At 46.8% G+C, this 26,962-nt stretch overlaps 1 protein-coding gene across 3 annotated transcripts in view; it reads right to left on the reverse strand.

The window, feature by feature from the left end:
• Positions 1-26,962, reverse strand: part of LSAMP (limbic system associated membrane protein) — a 1,030,544-nt gene that overhangs the window by 156,025 nt on the left and 847,557 nt on the right. For all 3 annotated transcript variants that reach the window (XM_074808466.1, XM_074808475.1, XM_074808457.1), the window contains one exon: positions 16,361-16,593. In XM_074808466.1, the coding sequence (XP_074664567.1) occupies positions 16,361-16,593 (233 nt within the window). The remainder of the gene's footprint in view (positions 1-16,360; positions 16,594-26,962) is intronic.

The following is a 26,962-nucleotide window of genomic DNA, read 5'->3' on the forward strand; positions in this document are numbered from 1 at the left end:
CCCCAGCACTAGCGTAGAATACATCAGGAGCAACTTCGGTGAAGTCAGTGAACTTGCGCTGATATAAACCAGCTTTCAAACACTACATCTTCCACTGCATTACCACTCATCCTGGATTTGCAGATCTCACTCTTTTAAATTTTATCATAACTGTCTTTGCAGTTCTCTACAATTCTACTTGTATTGATCGATGCCACTGGAGAACAGACAGGAGGAAGCCGCTGAAGAAAGAAGGGCCAGGATGCAATTACTCATGTGACAAAGCTCCTGGAGAGGCCTGGCAAGCCACACTGTTATTGCTCACTTCCTTTTGATCTGTACACTATCACGGACACATGTATGCACACACGTATGTATGTCATCCACTACCAGAAGTATCACTTCTAGTCTAAACTGCTTTCTTCTTTACCCCTTTCCACTCCCTCTGCTGCTCATTAAAACTCATCTCTCCTACCTACAATGGTGAAGAGTCAGCAGGCTGCCCAGGTAGAATTAGCTAATGGGAACTGACAGCCTGCCACCATTTTCCGAAGACTTACAGTTTTGATATCTGCCTGTCTTCCAGCTTGACTAATTCTAGGGAAGACTTTTATCACAGGGAGATTGACCTCAGGCAGGAGACATTTTGTGTCACTGTGAACAAGTGAAATGAAGACACGATGGGGATGGAAAGAACTCACTAGCAGCAAAAGGGAAGGAGAAGAAAACTGATGTATGACAAGAATACCTGCTTTACTATGGCAGGCAACCCAGTGATTGGTCCTCTAATGAACAAATCCACTGAAGAACCTGAACTGTGGCATACTTTGAGACCCTGTAAGAAGCAACCTTAATTGATGATAAACTAAAATACCAGTCAAGTTATGAGAAGCATTTTCCCACTGATTTACAACATCTGGATCCAATTAAAGAGTTCTTCCTTCCCTCTGCCAGCTAGTGCCTCACGAGGTTGGTAGGCTGTCTCACAAAGACTTAAGGGGACAGAGTCTGGAATACCTCTGTACTTGGGTTTTGGCACCATAATTTTTACTACATTTTACTGCAGACATGTGGAAGTAAAAAAAGTAAATATGCTCACAGCATGGATATCTGTTCATACTTACAGAAAGTAAACAATGCTGTTACTGTATTTCCCTGCTGAGGTGCTGTGTCCCACAGCAGCTTTAGTCTGGAGGATTCACTATCCTCTTTATTTCCCAAGCTCAACATCCCTGCCTGAACTACGTTCCTCAAGATCCACTTCAGCCTCCTCTCCAACTGAATGGCAGATCCATCCCAAGAATCACAATTTCTTCCCATTCAAGGCTTCTGAGGTTGCCATGAAAAGAAAAAGCTATTCATCCAAAAAAACTACATTCCTTCTCTCCCTGCATGGTGTCGAGTGTGCCCCAGTTATGCCTTTCAAAAGAATCAGGTCACTCTGCTGTTAGCTCTGTAGTACTGGGTTGGAAAGCTCCTGAGAAGGCACGACCGTACATCTCCTAAGAGATCAGGACAGCTCTTTCCATTAGTGGTCTGAGCTTCCCCTTCCAGAAGAGGGCAATGGCTGAGTGTACCAGACCAAGGAGGAACAGAAACTACAAAAAACATGGAGGATTAGCATCCACGACAATTTCCTATTTCACGTGTTCCCTTCATGTCAGGCACCACGGGTGCATTTTGCCTCTGAGTCCCCTCTAGATCCTAAAGAAGTCTCCTCTCACCTAAAGCTTGTGCATAGCCAAGCAACTGCCCCTTGTGGGGAGCTCCAGATCAAAAATATCGATGAGAACAGATACAAGGCTTTTATCTCCCCCGACAGATGAACGCTATTGCCACTTCCTTCCCACCTGAATGTGCCTGCATTTTGTTCAACCCTTCTGTTCTGAGATCCTTCTCTACATCAATTATTCTTCTTTGGCCTATCTGCTGGACTTACTGCATTCCTAAGGAGACATGATGCCTCTTAGATGGGCTTCTGGCAGATACATACAAGACGTTTACCCTTATGGATCCTTTCCCTCAGGTTGGGTGGCACACTCAGCAGTCTCAGTTTGCCCTCATTAGCAGCTACTGTGCAGTAGAAACCATCTGAGTTTGCAACCTTTCATCAAGATTAGGTGTTCACTATTTCACTAGTAGGCCAGCAGACACGTAGCAACATGTATGGAGCATCAAAAGGTGGGATTTGCTTCCTTAAAGAGGGCTATCACTCAGAATGGGCTGTAACTGTCTTTGAAGAGGCCAAGTGCCCTGTAGATGGTTGGGTAGAGCTGCAAAGCCACAATTCAAATTCATAGAATGCTGAGGGAGGCCTACCCCTGGGACAGTGGTTTAAGCTCATCTTGAGATAGGAGAATTAGGGCTAGAGTAGAAGAGAAATGTTTTTGTGTTTTTTGTGTATTACCCAACACTGTTCGCTCATCCCTGCAATCATCCAACATGCCCTAATTGCTTCAGTATGTCCCTGCAAAACAGAAACTGAGAGCGACTTGGTAAGAGATGTACAAAGACACGGATCTAAGATGTACACAGAAGCAGTCGTCCAATAACGATGACCAGCTGTCACAGGCAGCAAAAACCTCCCGGCAGTTGGCACCGGCGAATTTTCAAATACCCGCTGGTCACTGCTACCCCATTAATTGTGGGCACTTTGCCCAGACTACATTCCTGAACAGCTTTTTTCTTTCTCTTCTCCCTCTCTCTTCCTCACAGACTTCTAACACAGTTAATAAAAAATTTATCAGGGCAATGAAATAAACAGCAATTTGATTTGATCTGGGAGTCAAAGAGAGGAGAGTTTCTGCTGTTCAGGTGCAGACTTGGGAGTTTCTGCAACTGCTGACAGAAACGTGCCCACAAAACCAATAGGATTAGAAAAATAGAGATGTAGAGGATTTTTCTTGATTTTTTGGGGGGGGGTTTGTTTGTTTGTTTGTTTTTTTAGGAAGTGGAAAGGGCTGGCAGGGAGACCAGTCAGCAGTGTGCTCCTGAACCCCAGGAAGAAGAGGGTAACACAGTGAAATCCATAGGGAATAATGGACTTTGCAGCACCAGAGATGGAAACAAGCATGGCAACACCCAGCACTGATACGCAACAGTCGCTGCAGCTCCCAAGAACAGCAGATGCAAGTGACTAAATATCTGGAGTTCCTTTTTGAAATTTTATATAGTTCTCCCTTCAGGAAGAAGAAAGAACAGAGGAAGAGGCACTTGGGTCTAACACTAGTGATGTCTCAAAGGAGTTCAAGGAATAGAGAGACAGGGGCAGCATGAAATCCAGAAGAAAAATTGAGTGCCATGGATAGTTTGGGCTAGAATAGCATTACTCATCTAGTGAAAAATTTAGCCTGTGCCTCGGGGCTTTGCTGGGCCGGTGGTTCTGGGAGCAGGAAGTGCAGAAATGTTTACAGGGGAGTCCCTTACCCTCTGGCTCAGTGGGAAACAGCAGGCAAGAGTATCCAGACAAGGAGATGGCAACCTTCCACTGGGAGAGCTTGCTCGAATTTATCAGGCTTAAAGTAAGAGATTTGGAGGGGGATGCAGCTGCCCTTTGCGAGGATGGGTAAATATATCAGGGATGAGAACTGAAAGTGTTATCCAGTGTAGAACAGATGAGAGACTAAAAGAAAAGGTATTGTTATATTATTTACAGTCACACAGTCTAGGTTATGGCAAAAGGAAGAGTCAAGGCCAGTCAGTGCTGCCGAAGAGACAGAATTAGATTGTAGGTAATGCTGGAGTGTCTAGAACTAGTCTCTTACACAGTTTCATCTTTCCCGCATGGACATAAAAGGCGGATTCATGTCACAAATTTTAGACATTGAAAAGTTTGCTGGGGTAATCTAAGTTAGTCATTCACATTCCTCCAGTAGTCCGAACAGAGAAACGGGGACTTTTGGAGGATGATCCATCACATTATCTCAAGGCAGACAGCAGAAAGAGTAAGATGTCAACTTCTCCCAAGAGACTACAGATGAAGGCCAGATAACTAGGTTAGATTTGTCCTACTAACACTTAGATGTCTAAGTGTGATGAATCTCACCTGTAGTATACCACTTCTGTTTGCACGACTAAGTGTCCGTCCAGACAAGAGATGCACCACCTTAAGAGAGTTACATTTAAAAGACTAAATGACAGAGATGTTTATCTCTGGACATGGATTTTAGTCCTGCCTCTGAGAGGTTAACAAGGGGTGGTGTCCCTATGAAATTTTGTTCTTAACCTCTTTCCTGTAGGTCAACAAGTAGATTAATCTTCCAGGTAAAATCGTGAATCGGGAGCTCGATGCATTCATAATCCCTAAAATCATCGCTGGATTTGTATAGTCAAGGTCATAAGGTTCTACCTTGCAAAGTCTGTTCTGTGGTTATTTGGGGAGATTTATCCTACTCGCAAATATTTTTTTTTTCTTATTTTTTTTTTGCATTCAAAACAGGAACATACCCAAAAGTACACATTCCCATCAGTCTAACAAGGGGACAATCATTTTGAAGAGACTCTCCAGACTGCTGCTGCTGCGGCACCTGCGTGAGGGCCATGTGGAATTTGGGTTTAGGATCTTGCTTCTTGGCTTCTCTCCCTTCAAAAGGCTTTTTATTCTGTGTGTTTTACTTCACCTGTCTGCACTTAACCCATTAATGGATATACTTACTGTGTACGGAAGCTGAGAGCTGAACCTCCCAGTTAACAAAGCGTAAGTAGATGTCCCACTCCCCACTAACTCAAGTTACAGTTCACAGTACTCTAGTCCTAACACACAATTTCTTCTGGTGACATAGTCCTGGTCTCTTTGCAGACAGTTTTGTCAACACATCCAGCAGCCAGCTCATGACCGCCCTTCCAGGCAGAGCGCTACTAACCCAAGTCAACCATGGCCAGATGCCCCAGGCCCACCACATCACCCGTCACCTATGCACAGCTGAGCATCCATATGCCAGGATGCTGTGAAAACAAACCCACTGGTCTTGCAGCCTGAGCGGCTCATAAGCTGAGGGCACCCAAAGGTGAGATGCCGTTATGTTAAAATCACTGCACCATGAGAGTCCCTTCCCCACACATTCAAAGGGATTACCTTATTAAAGGCAAAAGACTCTTCTTATACTGCTGACAGAGGACTCGGAAAGGGATAAAGATAATAGGCTGCCAGAGGCCCAATTTACGCACCCCAAAATTAATGAGTCATTCCAATTAAATTATTTGCCCTAAATTAAAACTTATCACCAAAATCCAATTCTCATTTCATTAAAGAGGACCTCCCTAGTTATCAGTTTTTTTTCTCCACAGATTTTTTTAAAGGTAACCTTCATGGAATGGGAAGAAAAACTGTAATTGTAGTCTATTTTGCTGTTTAAAGAGACCCAAAAGTTTTTTTTTTTAAGAACTGTTCCTCATTCCTGTATGTGTCCACATAATAAATTAAGATGTTCCTACAAGATTCTTTGGAAGACTGAAGAACTACAAGATCATGCCATCAAATAGATGATGTAAAGGAAATCTGATACATGAAGAAGGAGGAAATTTTACAAGTAGCGTTGCCTAAGCCTCAGCAGCCTCAGCCTTTTGATATCCGAACTGAGAAAGCTCCCAACCCCCATTTGGGGATCTCCAAAGGGTCTTTCAGCAAAAGGCAGGCAGGCAAATGACGGCACTCCCAATGTGTCTTTGAGAAACAAACCGACCTTTTGATCGTACTCTCAGACTTTCACACACCACTACAACTTCTCAAGCAGGGCTTGGTTCCTCCTTCACAGGTCTGCTCACTGACAGCCTGAGCTGTCACTGACAGGCAGAGAGAGACCCAGCGCTGACGATGAGAGTGGCCACATGCTCCCGCTCCCTCAGACTGCCCACGCCGACTTTTCTTTCCTTCCCAGGAACAACTTTTCTCCAGTTTTCTGTTGGAGATTAACACTTTTTAACCTAATATTTGTTTTTTAAAAGACATTTTCAAAAGCTGTGGTTGGGTTTTGAGAAAGTGCTCCCTGTCTGAATACTCCATAAATGGAAGCCATATGTCTAAGTATCTGTTTCTTTTTTGTCTATTTTGTTGTGTGCACATTTGGCAAGTTATTTTTTCCCCTTAACTATCACATCTCAGGCTTTATTAAACCAAGCTGCTATTCTGTTATTTTGGAGGGTTTTTTCCCAAGCAACCAACTACTGACATTTTAGTGGCTATACAGGAAATGTGATATTAAGTCATTATTTTCTCAGAATGTTTCTTCACTTTCTGGTGAGTAGGGAGCTGCTAGTGGGGTAGCAATTCCAATGTTTCTAAAGATAAAAAGAAGAGCTGGAGCTCTGAAAAAGCCGTCAAAATTCAAACCTTGAAAACCTATTACTTAATACAATTTATCATTTGTTGTTTTTGTGGAAATCAGCTGGAGGCTTATCCTACAAGGCACAGAGTGCATACACCCCGAAAAGTCAGCCTATGTATCCGCTCAAAGACTGATGAGGGCCAGCAACTGGATAGAGACAAATAGCAGGAGCACAGGGTTACTGCGGGTCGGCTGGGGTCAATATGCACCATGCAGACACAAGGAAGGCACAGCACAGAGACCATGCCCACCTGCCTTTCTCCACTCTTCAAATCCTCAAGTCACTTTAAAATGAGTCTCACTTAGAAATACCATCCCCTTGTTCCCTTTCCTGAAATGTCCATTTCTTTCTCTCTGTAATTAATTAGTATTAAATAGAAAAACGGAAAGCTTTTAAAGTAGGAAATAAATTTGCTTCTTTATAAAAGTCTTGATGTTGTTTTTGAACTGCTGGCTCAATTTAGGTTTATTTTACAATCTGTTTCTAGCCAATTCCAATTTCAGATGAAGTCTTGGCTCCAATGAAACAAAATTCCCTTTAATTTCAGTGGAATTAAGACTTTGATCCAGGTTCTCATCCACTAACACACAGCTATGATGAGTGTAGACAGTAACACAGCAGCCAAAAACACAGAACATGAGCTGGTGGACCCCAGGAATCTGGAATTTCATCCCATATGGAGTTTTGAGCATGGCAGATTTGCAGTATCGACTCCGCTGGCACCAGTGAAATAAGAAAAACAGACAAAAGGAACACACTGTTCCATGAACACTGGAATTAGCAAGGCCTGGTTTACCACAGCTACGTGTCCTAGGTCCTGATGCATACCTCAGAAAACCTTCAAAGCTCTTAACCAGTTTTAGACAAGGTGGCACCTGCCCGCTGGCATGCGTGTGGCTCCAAACCAACCTGCCACCATACAGACTTTTATGCATCCCACTGGTAAGGGATGCAGGAGGACACTGGGGTCCCCTAATGAGAATTTTTGGGGCAGGAGCTCTTGTTGGGGCAAGGTCACGGCAGGTATGAAGGGTGCTGGAGTGAGCTGAGCAGAGGACTGCCAAGCAGAAGGGCAGGCAAACAGCAGAACCATACAAATAAACCCATATACACTTTGTTTCCTTAGGAAACCAAGCTACTCTCGGTATCTCTGGGGTTTGGATATAATAAAAGCTCAACTGAGCAAACCTCAACCTGGCAGTAAAGCTATGGAAAAGGTTGATCTGAGACAGAGAAGAAATGTGGAGCATGATTAACCTCGGCTTTCATCCGTATTGCAAGTAAAAAGACAACCTCATCCTAAAGTTTCTGGTGGAGACTAGCTATATATCTATTCTCATTATTCTAGGTTAGAAATCCAAAGCTTCAGATCAGAGCTGTTGAAGAATTTTTTTAAAACACATTTTTGCTCATTTTCAAGCTACTAAACAGATACAGGCCCGCTATGTAAAATGAATAAGATATTTATTCCTGGTTATACTAGCACTTTTTTTCTGCAAAAAGATCTCAAGGGGACGCGGCAAAAAAATTGTTCACTCACTACCAACAAGACACTGGCCATCGTGGAGGAAGCAAGCAATAGGAATCTATGCCTTAGAATGTCCAAGGGCTATATCCTGTCATGGGCAAACTGGGTCAAATTTCAAGGCTCGCAACAGGTCAGAGCAACTCTGCTGTGCTACCACAGCCACTGCTTTTTCAGCAGTGGGAGCAGGAACATGCTTGGCTTTACAATTAATGGGTATTTTCAATCTCTTATGGGTTAGCAGACTCGGTGGTGGGACCAGGTTCTTGCTGTGTTTGGAGCTGAGAGAAAGATATTGTCCCTACTCCACTTGTCTTACAGTCCAGTCTAAGACTTGGGACAGTAGACTGAGACAATCAGACCGAGAAATAACAAGGCAAAATCTTTCACAGCACTGGTCTGAATCTAGGATCAGCTGATCAGACAAAATCACACAAAATCAGCTGATACTGCTCTAAAGAGACCACTCAAGCTAAGCTGATTTATATCACTAAGGAGTTGGATTATCATATCAAGATCCTTCCTCCCAGCCACAGAAAAGCATTCCATGTATTTTATGCAATGCTTCTTTCTCCAAAATGAGTAAGCATTTTTTGAAGTAGTCTGTTTTTGTCTCCTGCCTGCACCTGCAAAGCAAGCACCAAAATATTTCCAGAAAAACCTCCTGATTTATGCACTAAGAAGTGCTGAGATCCAACCTATATAACAGAGCCAAACCCTATGCTGCATAGTAACATTCCAGCCATGCAGGGAGATAGGAAAACAGAAGTTAAGAGGCATCAGGATACTGTGGGGAGGCCATAAAAATACTAGATGGGGAGCGGCAGAAGTTCCTTGGTAACCTATGAAACACCAGGTGCAATTTCCTGCAATTTATGAGTTTGGGCAAAATAAACCAGCACAGAAAACCCAGAAAGATTGCCACCAATACTACTGCGTGCCTGAAATTCTGGAATTATTTTGCTGGTAGGAAATTACGGTCCATGGTAACAGCGGAAGGGAGGCAGCAAAATCTACCGTGTTTCAGTTCCCCAAGATGATTCCCTGCTCTCTCAGCTTATTTTTCCCATCAAACTGATCCGCTGTCACTTCCTTCTGAACACACTGGTCCTGTCTCTCCCTGTCCCCACAGTAATCTGAATTTATCTCTTCCCTCCAATCTTTTCTTCTTCTCCCCCACTGCTCCCAGTAAAATGATCTTTCTTCTTCCTCCCAGAAAATTCATACTCCCATGTTATCTCATTATTCTTTGCAACAGCATGCCAAATTCACTGTCATTTTCCCACTGGGGCTATGTCCTGAAAAAGACAAAGTGGTCTGTGCTCATTCTTACCTACTGCAGACTCCCTGGAATTGAAAACGCTATGGTGTTAGCGCTCAGAAAGATCCCTCTGAATTCTGGGCTCTGCGCCCACAAAGCAGGGAAGCAAACATCTCTCGGAGAACAGCATCTGACTCCAACATCCTTATTGTCTGGCTAGCAAAGGGAAAATAGCTTCAGCTCTCTTCAAAAAGCTCTGCTTCCAGCACTGGCCGAAGAGGTGGGAAGGCCAGGCATGCCAGGGGAAGATGGGTTCCCACTTCAGCCCTGCTGAGCTCAAAACCAGCCTGGGTCTCATCTCCCAGTGACCCACCACAAGCACTGACAGCCACCAGCCCCGTATTCTGGCAGGGAATAAATTCCAGTGGAGAATGACAGAAAGAAGTCTGGAATGACTAAAAGGATGCATGGCACCATACGTACTGCTCACCCTGGGCTCCCCTCTGCAGCCAGTGGAGGGGTGCTGACATTTCCACTGGTCAATTCGTCTGATGAATTTTGGATGGCTACTTTAGGGTGAGCTGGACTGTATCTCAGAAGAGCCTGCTTCTTCTCACTAATGACAAAGGGAGTCCAAGGTGACCCATTCCAGTGCTAACATCTCCATTTTGTCGCATGAACCCCACTCTGGCTCACTGGCTCAGGTCCCAGGCTGGTGACCAGCAGAAGTTACCTCCACCTGGTATCTGACTTCAGGCTCTTATACAACACACACGTGCCTTGCTCCAGTTCTGCTCAGAAAACCTTTGCGCAGTCCCAAAGTCTAAAGCATAATCTTTCTGTATCACTGTCCTCTGCAATGAGGGCAAGGGCTGAGCAGATGGTGGACAACACTGTCCCTCCTCAGCCCTAGTCCCAGCTTTTGCCGAGGGGCTCGCTGGCAGAGCAGTGCTTACACAGGGGAAGCCTGGCTGGCTTCAGCTGCCTTTCTGGGTAAAGGATTTCTCTCTGCAGTGCTTTACCAGTCATCCGCACAGAGTCCTTAATTTCAGGGGAGTGGACTGAGAGGGGGCACAACTAATCTACCTCACAGAGTTAATAATAAATTTTCTATGGTTAAGTCCCAGCAACAACAAATACATCTTTATACCACTTTGAAATAATTAACGGTCAGTCTGAATCTTTGCAAGCAAGTAGCTCTACAAAGGCAATGCATAATGGAGAAAGGCTACACCCTGTGGTTCTTTTCACACACTAATGCCTACCAGTTTGAAAGAAAACTGTAGGATTTGGCCTTCAGCTGCTATACATTTGACTTTGAGTTTGTGATTAGAGCTGGGCAGTAAACAAGGATTCTTCTTTGTGAAAATGTGCTGCTAACGTTTCCAAATTTGTTTTTGTTTTGCCGGAATAACAAAACCCTTTTGATTTTTTTTCATGAAATAAACATTATAACAAGGGACAGCCCACATTCTTTAAACAGCAAAAAACCAGGAATCACAAGAAATGTTAGTGCACCTGCAGGAGTCCCAGGCCCTGAGCAAAAATGTGAATACAAGTTCTCCATACCTCAGCTGAATGCTCTAGCTTTAGATAGGCTGCGGCAATACTATACCTTTTTCTCTTCCCAATTTTGACCAGAAAAAGCACCTCAGACCAGTAAAATCTTCCTGATTAAATTTTATTCAAAGCCAAAACCAGTGAAATGTTCTAGTTTCACTGAAAAGCTCCCAACCATTTCCATCCACCATGATGCCTTGCCATAAAGGCTCTGGACAGCAAATACAGCAACCATCTGCTTGCTGCTACTTGAAAGAGTTATTTGTTTAGCCTGACTTGGACGGGCCTAAGTCTTTACGGCAGAAACTTTTAAACCCCATGCCTGCTAAGATCTCTGTGCCCTTGTGCCTGTGATCCTGATGAGACGAGTAAGGGCTATAGGAGTTTCTCCATTAAAATGCCTGAGAAAGGCTTGTGGATATACCCCTAGAAGAACAAGGACCCAAGGTAACACTGGGAAAGGAGCAGCCACCACATCCCCGTTACGACTCAGTCTCCTGGAACAAGTCACTCAACATCCTGGAACGAATGATTAAACATCCCATTTATAAGCACCTAGAGGATAATAATACAGTAAAGAAAAAAAAAAAAGCAATGTACTTTTGGCAAGCGCATATCATGTCACTCCAGCCTCATTCCCTTTTTTTGTAGGATATCTGGCATAGCAGATAATGCACGAGCAGGATGTGTGATGATGTGATATATCTTGACTTCAGAAGGCCCAACAGACTCTTAAACAAACTAAGAGAATATGGCGGATGTTAAATCACCATCAGGATGCTTCAAAGAGCTGCAATCAACAGAGCGCTATCCACCAGGGATGGAGGTTTTAGTGGGTTGCTACCACAGTCCGTTTTTGTGCCCTGATCTCTTCAATACTTTAATTAACACCTTCATGATGGAACAGAAAGAAGGCACCTGACTTTTGTCAATGACACCAAGTTGGGGGCAGTTGCAAGTGCTTTGGAGACCAGGATCATAAGCAAGCTGAAGAAGTGGTCTCCATGGAGAAACCAACCAGATGGCATCCAACAACAGCAAGCACAAAGCGCTGTGCTCAGGAAGGGGGGAAAAACAATTAATGCTCAAATACAGAAGTGGGGAATGAGCTGCAGACTGTGCTGCAGACCAGTAACAGGGGGTTAGAAAGCAGCAGAGACACTGAATAAGCAAAAGCAATGAGGTGCTCTCATAAAAAAAGGTAAATCTCCTCTTATTCTGGAGTTCGGTAAGTGTAGCATGATATGCAAAACACATACTTTTATCTGCACACCTGAGTCCTAAACTGGAACTCTTGCTTTGGTTTTGGACAATACACTTAAGGAAACATGCAGACAGATCAGACAGTAGTGATATACATATGACATAAGGACTGGAAATATGACCTGCAAGAAGCAATGAGCCTGTTAACCTGGACTAGAGAGATCTGAGACACAGGGATTAATGGGCTAAAAGGTAGTTTTGAGGAAGAGGAGGAGAAATTACCACCATGTGTCTCGGAAGGACCAGAAATAATGGGCAGCAAAATCGGTTGGGATCATATGTTAATAAAAGCTTTCTAAGTGCAAGGAGAGTGAAATAATGGCCATGTGCCGGCTACGCAGGCACAGGGTGTCTTCAAAAAACACGTTAGGGGCAGCCACCGTATAACTGATCTTGTCCCACTGCAGGGGGAAGGACTAGACCACCTCCTGTGGGTTGTTCCAGCTTGTTGCTCCTCTGATCTGATACCAACAGAAATATCTGGGGTAGTAAACAGAAAGACTCGCTAGTGGCCATTACACCCCAACTGAAGCAGCACGAAATGCTCTGAGCGAGGTGGTGGTTCGGAGCAGTCTCTTCAGGCGTTCACCCCAGTGTGGAAAGCCAATACCAGCATCTGGCAGGAATTGAGCTGGGCAGAGACAGCTGCCTCCAGCCCAACCCACCCTGCAAGCAGTGCTGCCCACCTGGGTCAGCAAGACAGGAGAGATGACAACAGTTAAACTAATGAATCTTTTGGCAGTGAATGCCTACTGCTACCAGGAAAGTTGGCTGTAAGTTTGAAAAGGAGGAAAGACTTATGAAGGGGACTTTTCCTACTGTTAGTTGTCTTATAAAGTTGCGATTTTTTTTCTTCAGTGTTGTTTCATTACCTGCCTTTCAGATCTCTGCAGTATGCCCCAGCGGAGACTGATTCTATGAGTGGACATACACACTTAAGATAGGAAAGGAGCAGACTGAGTCAGCTGTCTATGTAGGGACTGGTGCTGGCTGACAAGGCACAATCACAGAGTCACAGAAGCATCTAGGTTGGAAAAGACCTTGAAGATCATCCAGTCCAACCGTTAACCTAACATTGACAGATCTCAATTACACCATATCCCTAAGCGCTATGTCAACCCGACTCTTAAATACCTCCAGGGATGGGGACTCCACCACCTCCCTGGGCAGCCCATTCCAACACCTGACTACCCGTTCTGTAAAGAAATACTTCCTAATATCTAGCCTAAACCTTCCCTGGCACAACTTGAGGCCATTACCTCTTGTCCTATCACTTATTACTTGGTTAAAGAGACTCACCCCCAGCTCTCTGCACCCTCCTTTCAGGGAGTTGTAGAGGGCCATGAGGTCTCCCCTCAGCCTCCTCTTCTCCAGACTAAACCCCCCCAGTTCCCTCAGCCGCTCCCCATCAGACCTGTGCTCCAGACCCTGCACCAGCTCTGTTGCCCTTCTCTGGACACGCTCGAGTCATTCAATGGCCTTTTTGGAGTGAGGGGCCCAAAACTGAACACAGTAATCGGCTCTTTCCTTGGAAATACTAAAGGACTCGTGCACACACATTAGAGAGGTGATGTCCTTCTTTCTGTGATATACTCCTGCAGCTCTGGCCAGCAGAGTGCACCAAGCAGAGCTCACCCCAGAGAAAGCTGATTTTCTCAAGGCAGGAAAGGACCTGCTCCTAGAATACAACTCCATTCACCTGCAGTGATCTAAATGTAGTGAATCCTTAGGATACAGCAAAGCCCATCTATTTCAGCTGGCACTGTGGACACGGAAGTTGTCTTCTCCAGTTATAAGGGCTCCAGCAGCACTCCAGTATCTGCCTTCCTGTTTGTTAGTCTCTGATCTAGCTATCCCCTTTGTTTCTAGGGGTAACAGGGGCTGGGTTTTCACAGTGGCTATACAGATGAGGGTGTTGAACTGGGGGAGATTAAGGACTTGACTTTGACATACAGCGCAGTGGGGAGCAGAAATACCCGTGTCAGCACTAACTGAGCAGAACGGGAAGCCTGGGCACAGCCCTAAGGCAGCGTATTGCTTCCAGGGCACGAGCAGCTATCATTGCAGGATCTTTCACCACAAACCCGGGCGTTGCCAGTGCGTGCAAACCTAGCAAGGCGTCTCTGGCCCTGACTTGTTTCAGTTTCCCTGGGCTTGTTCAAAGGGAATCACTGACCATCATTTCAGAAATCCTCCTGCCAGATTTCTGCGCAGATCAGTTGACCACCCTATCAGTTAATTTTTCAGGACCTGTACTTTCTTTTATTTATTTATTTTTGCATTTGGGAACTTCACATATCCGATGCTTTTAAATTTATGAACACAAAGTCAAGAGAAGTAAATAAACTATATTAAATAAATAAAATTAAAAAGCTTAGCATGACTCAATATCCAAACTCCTTTAATTTGTACTAGAGGCAGACTATTTTTCAGGCAGACAACCTGCAAATTTGAGAAAAATAATAATCAATATGAGAAAATGATACTCAGAGAGGAAACGGATTATTTTCTAACATATACTATTTTCTAATGAATTAGGTTTATTAGTTAAGATTATTTAAAATGAATTATTTATTAGTTTTAAACTAATAAAAGTGTGGTTTAAAATGTTAACTCTAACTCTTCCTAATTGTAAAGGATGTTGTATTTATATTTAGCTTGAGTTTTCTTTACCAGATGAAATTTAGCTTTAGAAAAATCTAAGATATGAGTTTCACCTAATTACAGGATTACAGGACCTGGGGCTTTAAATGTAAGCACGATATCGCAGTGGGTCTTTTGTTAAATCTGTGGCAGGCATTAAACAAAGATTATCCACAGATACCTTGTTTTCAGGCATCCAGAGTTTAGGTATGCCAAAACCTGAATTTTCTCATCCTCAGAAAGGTGGCAGTAGTTCAGAGCTGGACACCCACACATTTAGGTGAAAGCTAAGCTAGAGAACTCATTCTCGTTGCTTAGGCCCATATCTAATAGGCACAAATAAAATTAATAACACATGTGCGTGGCTCTAAAATTCATTTGTACCTATATTTTTCTTGACAGGTAAATGGAAATTGTATGCTGTGAGATTTTACCAGCCATAAACCACCTACAGCCGATGAGCTACGCACGGCTGTGGCGAGCAGCGAGGCAGGGTACACCTTCAGGGCTGGGGAGTGGATCTCCTGCCCAGCACACTCCAGCAAACCCTTGGACGAGCCAGGAGGGCTGCTCTGCCTGCTGGCACGTGCTGCTCTTCACACTGCTGGGGGAAGATTTTCCACGAGAAGACAAACCAGGAGCCTTCTGTCTCACTACACTTGCATGTAAAGCATCACCTCTGACCATACGTCTGGACTTCACCTTGCAGATAAACACTCGGTGTGCTGGTTAGCCCCCAGCTTGACAAGTAATACCAGCAAGAGGAAGAGTCCCTTCATGCATGCATTTATATCCAGAGCAATTCCAACATTTGCGAGGGAAATAAAATCTGCAGTCTTTTGGGTTACTAGACAGATCGGGAGAAATAACAAACTCCTGCCTGAATGATAATGCAGAAGCTGAACATATCTGTAATATGTATCGAACACATTCATACATGCCTATCTATCTAAGCTGCTCTATAAATATTTTAGATAAATAGGCAGATAGACAGAATGGCATGAAGATTAAAAGCAAAACAAAACAAAACTGAGTAAACTCGCTCATTTGGTATTCTGGTCTGGACAGGATGGAACAAGTAAACTCCATAATGTCCTTACCAGCAATTGGTGAACTCCTTAATGTGTTTACTCTCTGTTATACCATGAATGCAGGCAGACAGATAGGACAATGCTGGTTCAGATCGACAAGTTTCCAGTTCCTATAACACACACAGGAGGAGGGTAGCTAAAAAGGAGAGGGCAACATAAGGTACGTGGCAGCTACCTCAGGCACCAGGTTTCACACATGCCTAGTGACAGCGCACCCTGGGAACCAATCACCCATCACAGGAAAACACCCAGGCAAATTAATTCCCCAGTCTTGCAAAGAGTTGACAACGGAAAGCCAAAAACCACAGCACAGTAGCTTGTTGACGCAAGGAGAAAGAAAGGAAGTCTGAGGAAGGAGGAGGTGAAGAAACCAGAGGGCTGTCTGGGAAGAGATGAGGCAAGCACAATGTTCTGACAAGTGACATTATAAACAAACGCTTTCCCCTCAGCGCCAGAACAACCAGAGCCAGGAGCCAGGTTTGCATTATACTAGAATATGTCTTGGCATCATTGATGTCCCCTGCTCTGTCACTGCGTTTGAAAGGACAGACTGACAGCAGTGTAAAGCCATGCTGCGCTGCAGTGGGACACTCCTGCCGGCTCTTGCTGTAAACTAAAGGGATACTGCTGACCCTGGGGTTTCTCCAAGAAAGGCACAGATCCTTCCACCCACTGTCTTTCCCTCTTTGCTCTCCTCTCAGCCATGTTGCTTACCTTGCACGATCAAGTAAACCTGGGAAGTCTTGGGGTGATGCTGTGTCTGCACTGAACACGTATAGGACCCCTCATCATAGACATCTACTTTCTGGATCCGCAGGCTGTATTCCAGGGGGTTTCTCTTCTCCAGCTCTACTCGAGGGTCCAGGGACCACTTGTCCTCTCCAGCAAAAATGATGCCAGAACGGTTTAACCAGGCCACCTTGGAGCTTCTGTCTTCTACATAACACCTGCAGAGGATGAGAAAGGTGAGGGGGAGATTAACAAACCTCTCCATTATCTCGATTTTGTCCCTTCCCTTTACTAGTTTGCAGGAACTCCATAGCACACTCCTGCCTTGCCAGTGAACCACAGTATCTTCTCACCATCACTGCCCCATGGACACATATTTCACAATGATTTTTTGATGAGTTTCAGGAACCCGTTGGTTCATGAAACCATGGGATTTGGGGTGGCCATGCCCCCTGTTCTCTCTTCCTTTTGTCTGTGGCCTGCATCTGCACCAAAAATGATTTTAGAAGGCCACAAGAGATCCTGGTCACCAAATCCTTTCTAACCCTGCCAATGGGAAAGGTCAGATGAAGTCCTTCCCATGCTTATCCCTCACCTTCAAAAGTTAAGTATACAAGAGAGTTGCATTCCCAGCCCCCTACCAGCCTGGAGGGCAAAGGTTCAGGGCTCCAGCTTTGTCAGCTCAGGGCACAGCTGCTCCATCCCTCCATTTCAGAGGCAGGAGGGAGTTATGGTGTATCTTCCCTCTCCGTCCCTCTGACAAAAAATGGCTTTGTGGAAAGAGGGATTCACTCCTCAAACACGACCCCGCTAACACAAACAACCCTTGCCGCTGCACATCTGCTGGCTTGTGCAGGCGAAGCAGATTTGAGGCTGAAAAGGAAAGGCGGCTGGGTGTCATCGCCATCCCTGTGACACACGCAGCATGTCCTGTGAACATTCCAGGTCAGACAGGAGAGAAGGAATGGCAGCCGGGGCAGCAGGCAGCGGGGCAGCAGCAGGACAGGCAACTGCCACATCCCCGATTGCCAACTGTTGCAAGGCAGCGGACAGATTAACCCTATTGCAACTGCATGACAAGCATTTTGATCCTTGACCGAGAGCGATGAAAGTGCTGCGAAGACAAATGTATTTTGGCCAAGGCACCTGCTCTGTACCACCTCCAGAAGGTGGTTTGCACAGAAGAGACAAGGTGCCAACGTGGAGGCACATCCTGCTCACTCTCAGCCGTGTCTCATTCAAGAGGTCCAGGGCTGAAGGCAACATGGGGACATAACTCCTCTTTCACCCTGGCAGCTGTACCCACCAGGGTCGGGCTCAAGACAGGCGGAGAGGGTTTGCCCTGCAGCAGCTCACACCGTATTTGCTCTGCGGATAAATAGGGAAGCTCAGTCTCCAGAACTGGTGCTCCTTCACCCCTCAGAGCTCTGCCCACAGCCTCCCGGCAGCCAAATAACCCCTCTCCCCACCACTGTTCACTCATGCATTGGATTTGAGAGAGAAAAGAGAGAGGATAAAGATTATCGCTTCAAGATAAGACAAATATTTGACAGTAGGCTTTCATGCAGCCTCTTAACACGGGTCAGACATTTTCCAAGTTCCTCTATTTGAATGCATTTCATTCATGCTGCACTGCAACTGCCATCCCTTGTTACGTGACCCTACCATTACAGCCGGCACCTCTCACCGCCTCCCTTTTGGCACACTCATGGGTGCTCTCTTGAGTTGTTCTGGGGTTACTTGTGGGCAGGAGGAAAGCCAGGCTGTGTGGGCATCAATGGGAGGCACGTCATGCTGCTGGCCAAGCTGGAGGCAGCTCTGTCTGATCTGACAAACACTTGCTTTAGAGACCAGCCCAACAGACCCCAGCCAGCACTGCCGCTGGCCAGCCCAGGGAGGGGAGCGAGGGTTTGCCTGTCAGGCCAGAGCCCACTCTCCTGGCCAGGCAGGCACTTGCCCCGAGGTGAGCTCTCAGCTGTGATCTGTGTTGTTTTTAAAAAGCTGCTATTTGTAAAAAAGAAGGAGGCAGGGGAATCCATGAGCAGCCACTCACATGTAGAAACCAGCACCAGTGCAACATGGTGGTGCCCCAGCTTGCTTGGCCGCCCTGGGCTGTAATCACCAGTGTCAGGAGCTAGAAGCAAGGACCCGAGGAGGTCACCGTGCCCCATGGCTGGGAGCAGTGGCCCTACAGGGACACCCAAACCATCTCTAGGGTTGGCTGCCTTAGGGTCACCCGCCTTCTTGCACACACATTCCTGCGTAGAGTCGTGACGGCACCGAGAATCGGGGCTTAGGTCTTTTTCAAAGGTGTTCAAAGCCCCTCTCTGCACATTTTGGATTTGTGAAAATCCCGAGGGGGCTGGTGGTGAGAAGCTAAGCAGATTAACAGCTGAAGCTGAAGTCAGTGGGAGCTGAAGTTTCTCAGTCACTTCTGAAAATCCCCCAGCACAGCTATCAGTGCTGCTGGGCACCAGCAGACCCAGCGCACTGCACCAGCCCCGCTGGGCTGTTTTCCAGACTTACACCGCAGCGCTGCGTGCGTGATACCGCGCGGCACCCCGTGGCTCTGCTTGGAGGTAGCTAAGATGTCCCTGTGATGTCCCTCGGGTCAGTAACACCTCAGCGGCGCGGTCAGAGCAAAGCCTCGTCCCCTCGCTCCCGAGGAGACACTCACCCAGGGACCCTCCCTCCTCTCTGCCAAAGAGAAAACGTGTCTCATAACCTGTCCTACACCCCCCGAGGTCAGCCCTAGGACGGCGGTCAACAGCTACAGTCAGGCAACCTGGCAAGTACCCCTGAAATAAGTTAGCAGGTGCTACCGAAATAAAGTGGGGGGGAGAGAGAGGGAGAGAGAAAGGAGTAAAATGAGAAGAGTAAGTGAAACGGATTTGAGCTGCTCTGTTCAGCATACCCGTTCCTCTCAAACCGTCAGGGAAAATCAATGTACAAACGTGGATATTTCAAGTCTGGCGCGCTCTGAACATGCATCCACGTGGAAGATGCATCTCGGTATGTCCGTCTGCACACACGCACCCTCTTAGTCTGCCAGAGATGCCACCCAGCTGTATGGATCACGCTTTAATAAGGATTTATGGTGATGATTTTCACAGTGTAATAAGTGCTAATTCAATACTAATAGAATATTAAATGGCATGTTAACTGACATTTTAACTGCAATGCAATAGGAGCATGGCATCAGCAAGATATCAAATGACTCTTATCGTTCACTAATAATCAATAATCAAGTTCACAGAGACAGTCAAACACTTTTCATTAGGCTTATTGAAAGCATTACCATCAGCATCAGCGAACGCTAACAAACGATTTGTGATCCATCCATTTTGCTTTTCCTTACGGTTTCAGGTTTAGTTTCTTGACATCTCTGATGCGACTAATGAGAGGACCAGCTAGTGGTGATGGTCATGCCTTGCACCATCACTGCAGGGACTCAGGAACTACTCATCTTAGCACCAATTCAAACCACAGACACAGAAGGACAAAAAAATCTTGCTGCCATGCCCCTTTAGCCCTCTTTGCCCTCTCGTAAACAAACAGCAGTTTGGCACCTGAAGTTTTTTAGCTGTTGCAGATGTGTTTCCAGTTCTCACACAGCAGCTAAGGATCGCATAACAACCAGCCAGGAGAGGATTGTTGGACACTGGACGTGGAGAAAGGAGCCTGGGCCATCCTCACGTGCGTCTCTCAGCCTCAGTTTCCCCATGGGCAAATGCAGACGATGGGGCTGAGCTGTGCCGCCGCAGGGAGGGGAGGGGGTGACGCTTTCGCAGCAGGGGAATGCTTCGAGACCTTCAGCAGGAACACGAAGGAGGGCTGCCCACCACCGTTCCTGGCCCCTGGATTTCAGGTCGGGAGGGGACATCTGGCAGCACACAGGCAGGGGGAGGGCAGGAGCCCTTTTCTCTCCTCCCATGCCTGCTGGCCGAACACGCAGCACTGGGCCAAAGCAGCGCTTCTGCGTAGTCTCCAAGGTAAACTCCATCTGGATAGGGGAGATGTCTTTTTTTCCCCCCTTCCTGAAAGCATTTGGGCTTATTCCTATTGATAGGTGGGAAAGCAAGCGAAGAAAAAGGAGAGGGAGGCTCAGGCATCCGCATCTCCTGGCGAACACCAAGGCTGGAGGTCTTACCACCTGCTCTGCCTCACTCAGGTCTCGGTGCTTGGCTCCTAGCCCAGTGAGTCCCGCTCCTCCTCCCGCCGAGGCACCGCTGCGCAGGGCACTGATTTCCTAGCATGTTGCTGTAACACTCGTCGCAGTTGATGTTGTGCCTGTCACTCCAGCAGCTCTCGGCCCTAAGCTTTCCGCCCTCCTTTCCCTCTGGTGAACAGGCAGGCACGCTGCTGAGGGGCAGAAAGCCCTAGCATGGACTCCCCAGGCGGGATGCACCACTGACAGGGTGGGGGCTGCAAGGGGCGAGGAGAAGGAGGAGGATGCACAAGAGCTGGGGGCTCACCAGAGCACTTCCCGTTCTGCCTCAGAGAAAGCAGCGCAGCAGCTACGGCCCTGGGCTACGGAGATGGAGCGGGGGTATTTTACTGTCTTTGAGGGGGGGGTCTTTTCGGGGCAAGTTTAATGGTGTTTGGAAGGGATGGATGATATTTAGACCCTACAGTGATGAAGAGGCAGGAAGGAAGCCCAGTAGGACCTGGTGAAGCTGCTGTATAAATGATTAACGTGGCGGGAATTTTACAGCATTATTGATGCTATATTGGGTCACCTTGAACCCGGCATAATTGTTTGGGTTTTTCAAATTGTTGCTGTAATTCCAAATAAATAATTTTTTCTACAGCAGACCCAATCCCACAGTTCTCTGCCAGAGCCCCACTAGTGAGAAGAGGCGAGCTAGCTAGGATTAATGAAATATAGCATGCTGCTTCACCAGCAAGCCACAGCTCTTCCCTCATTTGGGGAAAAAGTAAATAAATAGTGTGGTTTTGGACTGCATTTTCTGCCTTCTTTCTCCAAAGCGCATTGTGGCGACAGCTCTGTGTTATAATTCCCACACTCCTCTTTAATCCTCTTTTCTCCGTTAACCCTTTGATCATCTCTTCTGTAAGACAGTCTCTGAGCAGCAGGCCAAAACTCATCGGCCTGAAGCACATGCAATTAAACACCTGAAACCCACCCCATTGCACTCACCGAGGGACATGACCCCCTTTCGCCAGAGGATGTCACAACCCACCCTGGATCAGATCTCCTGCCTTCCCCTCGGCTCTGTGACGAGCCTGCTCTAATCTTCTCACTTCACACACACTGGCAGGATCCAGCTAACAACTTCCCCTGCTGCCCTCAACCCCCGGCAGCAAAATGGCAAGAGGGAAAAGAGAGAGGGATCAAACACGGCTTGTTCGGCACAAAGCAATGTCAGCTCCCGGCTGCCAGCTCTGAACGTGCAAGACAAATTCTCCGTTGTGTTGCGAAGTATGATCCTGGAAAGCTAATGTAGTGGTTCAACACAATACCGCTTGCAGCCTTGTGAGGAAAGCTCAAGAGCAAATCACACTCGCGCTGTTTCGTCTTGTCTTCTCGTGCTCTTCAGCCCTTCCCTGCATGGCGAGCAAGGGCTTGAACACAGCAATGGTCAAGCGTGGGCAGCGAGGGCCAAGGACTGACCATGGGCATGGCAGCCCTGACCCTCCCTGGGAGGGTGCTCGGGGGAAGAGGCCAGTCAGGCCCTTCAATGCCACTGCAGTGCCAGACACTGCCAGCATGGCAAGAGCAACGCAGAGCTGCTGCTGCAGCAGCCAGCTCCCTGGTGTGCAGTCCCCACTGGAGGGGTGCTCTGGCAGAGCACGCAGAAGCACATAGTCTAGAGGAGTAACGTAGGAGTTGTTAGCCCTGGGTGGTTCCCACTGCTCCAGATCAGGCTCTCCTCAGCAGGAATTGTTACGGAAGACGCCTACAGCCAAACATACCTTCCCCTCTGCGAAGGCAAGGACCCCCTAAGTGGGTGGCAGTGGGAGACTGCATCAACCACCTGCATCAACTGTCTGAAACCTTTCAGTCAAGCACCAAAAGCCTCATTTTACCAAATTTGAATACATACGGGTGCAAGGTGTTGCTCAAACTTTTCCTCTTCCTCCCTGCTGCCACAGCTCCTCTCTTTGCCCAGCCTGGTCCAGCTGCTGCTCCTCTCCTGATGCACCATGACCCACAGCACGGTCGCTGAGTGCAAATGCTGTGCCAAAGAAGGATGGATTCCCAAAATGTGGCATTAAAAGCTCTTGAACCACCTCTGCCAGCATGACAAGGCCCTCGGAGAGATTTAGAAAACTACTGCTTAAAGCCAGTCCTCTGCTGGAAAACTGTCAGGAGGGGGAAACTGCCGCATCTGTTCAGCCCACGCTTTCTTTCAGCCATATTATGCTGTGACCTTGGTCGTCACACCTGTCTGCAGCTCCCTGGGTATCTCAGCGCTCAGGTGACAATTTTGGGCCAGCCTACTGTCAGGGTGGTGCAGGGCTGATAGGATGCCTGCACTTTTGTTCATCCTCTTTAGTAAATTGCCACTTTGGGAGCATGAGGCTAGGACAGGCTTCCCAGGTCAGGGAGCCCTGGCCTCCGCCGGCACGGCCAGCTGTACCCTATCATTTTTTTCAGAGATGTACTTCATTCCTACTTAAACCTAGCGCGTTTGGAGGGGGTTACCCTCCCCCTCCTTCGTACGGCAGGCTGTTCAAAGTCTTTCTGCTCTGCTGATTAGAAACTTTTTTCCTAATTCTGCGTCTAGATTTATTCATGGCTGGTTTATATCCATTCCCTCTCATGCCAACACCATCCTTTAGCTTAAATACCTCTTCTCTCTCCCGGGTGCTTATCTTCCAGCATGTTCACAGACAGCAATCATATTCCCTCTCAGCCCTCATTTTGCTGGGCTCAACAAGCCAAACTCTCCTAGTTTCTTCTTGTATGACAGACTCTCCATTGCCCTAAACATCCCAGTAGCCCTTCTCAGCACCTGCTCCAGTCTGAATTCCTCTTTCATGACCAGAATTCGTACCCAGCTTTCTAGATGAGGACTCCCCAGTGCCTTGTACAGAAACATTCCTATCTCACTCTCTCTCCCATCAACTCTTTTTAATGAAAGCAAAAAGAATTACAACCAGTGAGTATGACTATCAGTGCAGAACTGCTCATGTGCTGTGAGCATCCTCATCTCTCAGTCCATGTGATATGCGTGGAAAATGAAACCCAAGGGAATTCACCAAAAATACACCAGCCTAAAAAGACAGCTAGCTGCATGGGCTCTCACTGTCAGACACACAGCTGGTCTCACACGGGTTTTCTTTCTGTTAAAATGACTACTTAAGAGTATAGGTTCCTGTTTGCAGAGAAAAAACAGAAATCAAGCCCCAAACTATAGTAATTGTTATGCCAGTACTCTCCCAGAGTAGATGTAACTATATCAGAATAAGAGAACTTACACTGGCATAATTTATTGCTCTTCCCATCTTCCGGGGATCGGTATACCTGCATAAACAGCTTCAGTCCACATCCATTCCAGCAGAGGCACCTTCTTAACAATACCAATATGAGCTGCTATCAACATAGTTAATTCCATCCCAGCCACATTCCAGCACAGTTTAAAACTCCAAAATACAGAAGAAGCCTCAGACTAAGGCCTACCACCATGGGGCCAGGTTTTCCTATATCCCACCAAACCTAGGAAGAACCTCCATTTCTTTACAGCCTAGTCAGGAAACCCTTGGATGGCTCTTTGCCCACTCCGAGGCGCATATCCGGAGTGACTGTCTGGAGTTACAGGGCTCCTGCCAGAGGACACTTGCTCCCTCTGGGCGCGCAGAGGGGCTGAACTGCTCTCTGGCTGATGCTTGCAGAAACGCCAAACGCTCTGACAGTTTGCATCAGGGTTTTGCACTGAGATCAGTCAGGAGGATGAGATTGCTGAGGAAACAGACCCTGAGCTCCCTCTTTCCCTTTTGGGTTAGCCAAGGACTCATCAGTGTCCCTTTTCGGTCCAGCCAGAAACCTGGTTCTGATCTTGATCCTGCGTGATTAGTCAATGCTCATCAGCTCTTGATCACACGGCCTTAGTGAAATGTCCAGCCAGGAACGTACGCCTCGCTCGGCTGTCCGCAGCTTCCATAGTGTCATGGGGCTCCTGCACCATCAAAAGAGGAAACCAGGGAATAGCAGAGATGATGCAGAATGGTGATGGGGAACATTGCCAGATGATTTGCCTTTTGTTGCACTGCACTTACACTAAGGCCTCTGTGCTTTTGCCATCCCTAAGACATGGGCTGACATTTTAAATGTACCTGTGGTCACTTAGGAACTGAAGTTAATCACAGAATCGCAGAATCATCTAGGTTGGAAAAGACCTTGAAGATCACCTAGTCCAACCATTAACCTAACATTGACAGTTCTCAACTCCACCAGATCCCTCAGCTCTGGGTCAACTCAACTCTTCAACCCCTCCATGAATGGGGACTCCACCCCTGCCCTGGGCAGCCCATTCCAACACCCAACAACCCCTTCTGCAAAGAAATGCTTCCCAATAGCCAGTCTAAATTGAAAGACAATAGTAATTAGTCGCTTATGTGATCTGGATATTGGCTTTTATGCCAAATTTGTAAAAGGACCGGAAAGAAACAGCTACTGACAAGTCTCTGCACCATTAGGACTTTCTTCTGGTTGGGGGATACACAAAGAATAGGAGCACTAATAAGGCCCCCATACAGACTATCATCCCCTTTATTTTCCTTTAGAAACTTTAGTACTGGAAATCAGCTATTTCTTCTACCTGTACCCCCAGTGCCTTGTAGGTAATTTTCATGTGGTCACCACTAGGTAACTCCAGAAAAGCTACTTCCAAACTTTTCCCTTGGATTTCTTCTAAAAAAAAAAAAAAAATAGCATGTTTCAGAGATGCGATCTCCTCCTCTGACAGGAGGGGAGGGAGGGTTTGGCTGGGAAGTCCACGTGACTCTGTATCTGGTAATTATCCCGCTGCAGAGGCAATCTGAAACATTCTGTGCTGTCGTGGAGAATGACAGCACCTGGAGCTCCAGCACCCAGATAAAAAGCAGAGAGACAATCGGGCAGATGGAGAAAGGCAATGCTACATCACGGGGCGGCAAGCCGGGGGGAGAGAAAAAGCGGGGGGAGACGCAAAAGCTGGCGAGAAACATCAAGGCAGCCGGCACAGCTACTGGAGAATGAGATAATGCCACAGATTAGTAATGCAAAGGGTAGCTCTGAAAGAGGGAGAAACAGAAAGAAACAGTGAGGGCAGGTCAGGAGAGAGTGGGTACAGAAGAGGGACAGTGCAAACACAGGAGGGAATGGGAGAGGGATGCTAGAGGGAGCTTCAAAGCATTTTGTGTGGTCTTGGGTCCCTTCCTCCCGCTCCAGTCACAGCCTAAAAATGCAGGAGGTATCACCAGAGGCTGTCACAGATTTGCAAATCAGCTCCTCGCAGCTGAAGAGAGACGTGGCACTGCAAATAGCACTTTCCAGCTTGTGGATTCCAGTGGTTTTCTCAGGGAAGGGGACTACAAAACTTAAGTTAAGATCAAAATAATTGACTGGAGCTTTGGGGCATCACCTCATGTATTTTATATGGTGGAGAGGTGAGAGGGAGGTTCCCCGACTCTCCCTCTCACAGTCGCACACGCAGAGACACATGTAAGGCTGCAAAAGAGTCCGTGTGATTGATGCCACGGTGCCATGGCCCAATTCCAAAAAGCAAGGCGCCGTCCGTGCCACCCCACGCAGCAACATGACAGCGTCAGCATGTGCTCTCGGGGATGTTGCAGACCAGGGGCGTGTCCACAGGACTGGCAGCAGCCTTTGACCAGTCAGGAAGAGCTGCCTGCCAGGTGGCCAGAAGCCATGTACCACATCTGGGGAGGTTTTTGATGCGGGAAAATACAGCCAAACAGACAATCAGATTAGGGCCAAAGGCTTGTCAGGGACTGATGTTGGCCACCAGCCTCAACATCTGCTGGGGTAGTGACCAAGGTATTGGCAGTGACCAATAGATCTGCAGCGGAAGCACGTCTCCATGGAGGTAGGAGGAACAAAGTGCCCTGATATCCACACCGGAACGTTTGGGGAAGAAAATGGGAACGGTAGCAGCAGCGGGTGAGTATCACAAGGTCTAGGCACTAGGCTGCATTGTGCAGTGAGCACCCTCCCATGATTGGCGACAAACATTTCAAAGAAAGGTGGAACGCCTCCTAAAAGGACAATGTAAATCACCATCTAGATAATTTCATGGTCCTTCCCAGCCATAAAAGCCTATTAATCTAGCCCCAAGCAATTGTAAGTTGGCCTCCTCTCCGAATGACAGCTTGCATTCCACCTTGTAAGTTTGTACTCTGCCTTTCTTATCCCCAGGCATTTCTCAACCCTCTGCCCCCTTTTTCTTTTTTTAAACTCATTAACATCCTTATCTTGGTGATACTTTCTGGCTGAGAATTTTGTCGGTTAACCATTAATTGGTACAAGGCTGTGAAAGAAAAACAGATATAAGTGTTATGTGCAACTGCTAGGTGTCTCCTTTGTTTTGTATGATATGAAATAGTTCCTTCTAATATCTG

This window comes from Strix aluco, chromosome 2 (genome assembly GCF_031877795.1).
Source record: "Strix aluco isolate bStrAlu1 chromosome 2, bStrAlu1.hap1, whole genome shotgun sequence".
NCBI lineage: Eukaryota > Metazoa > Chordata > Aves > Strigiformes > Strigidae > Strix > Strix aluco.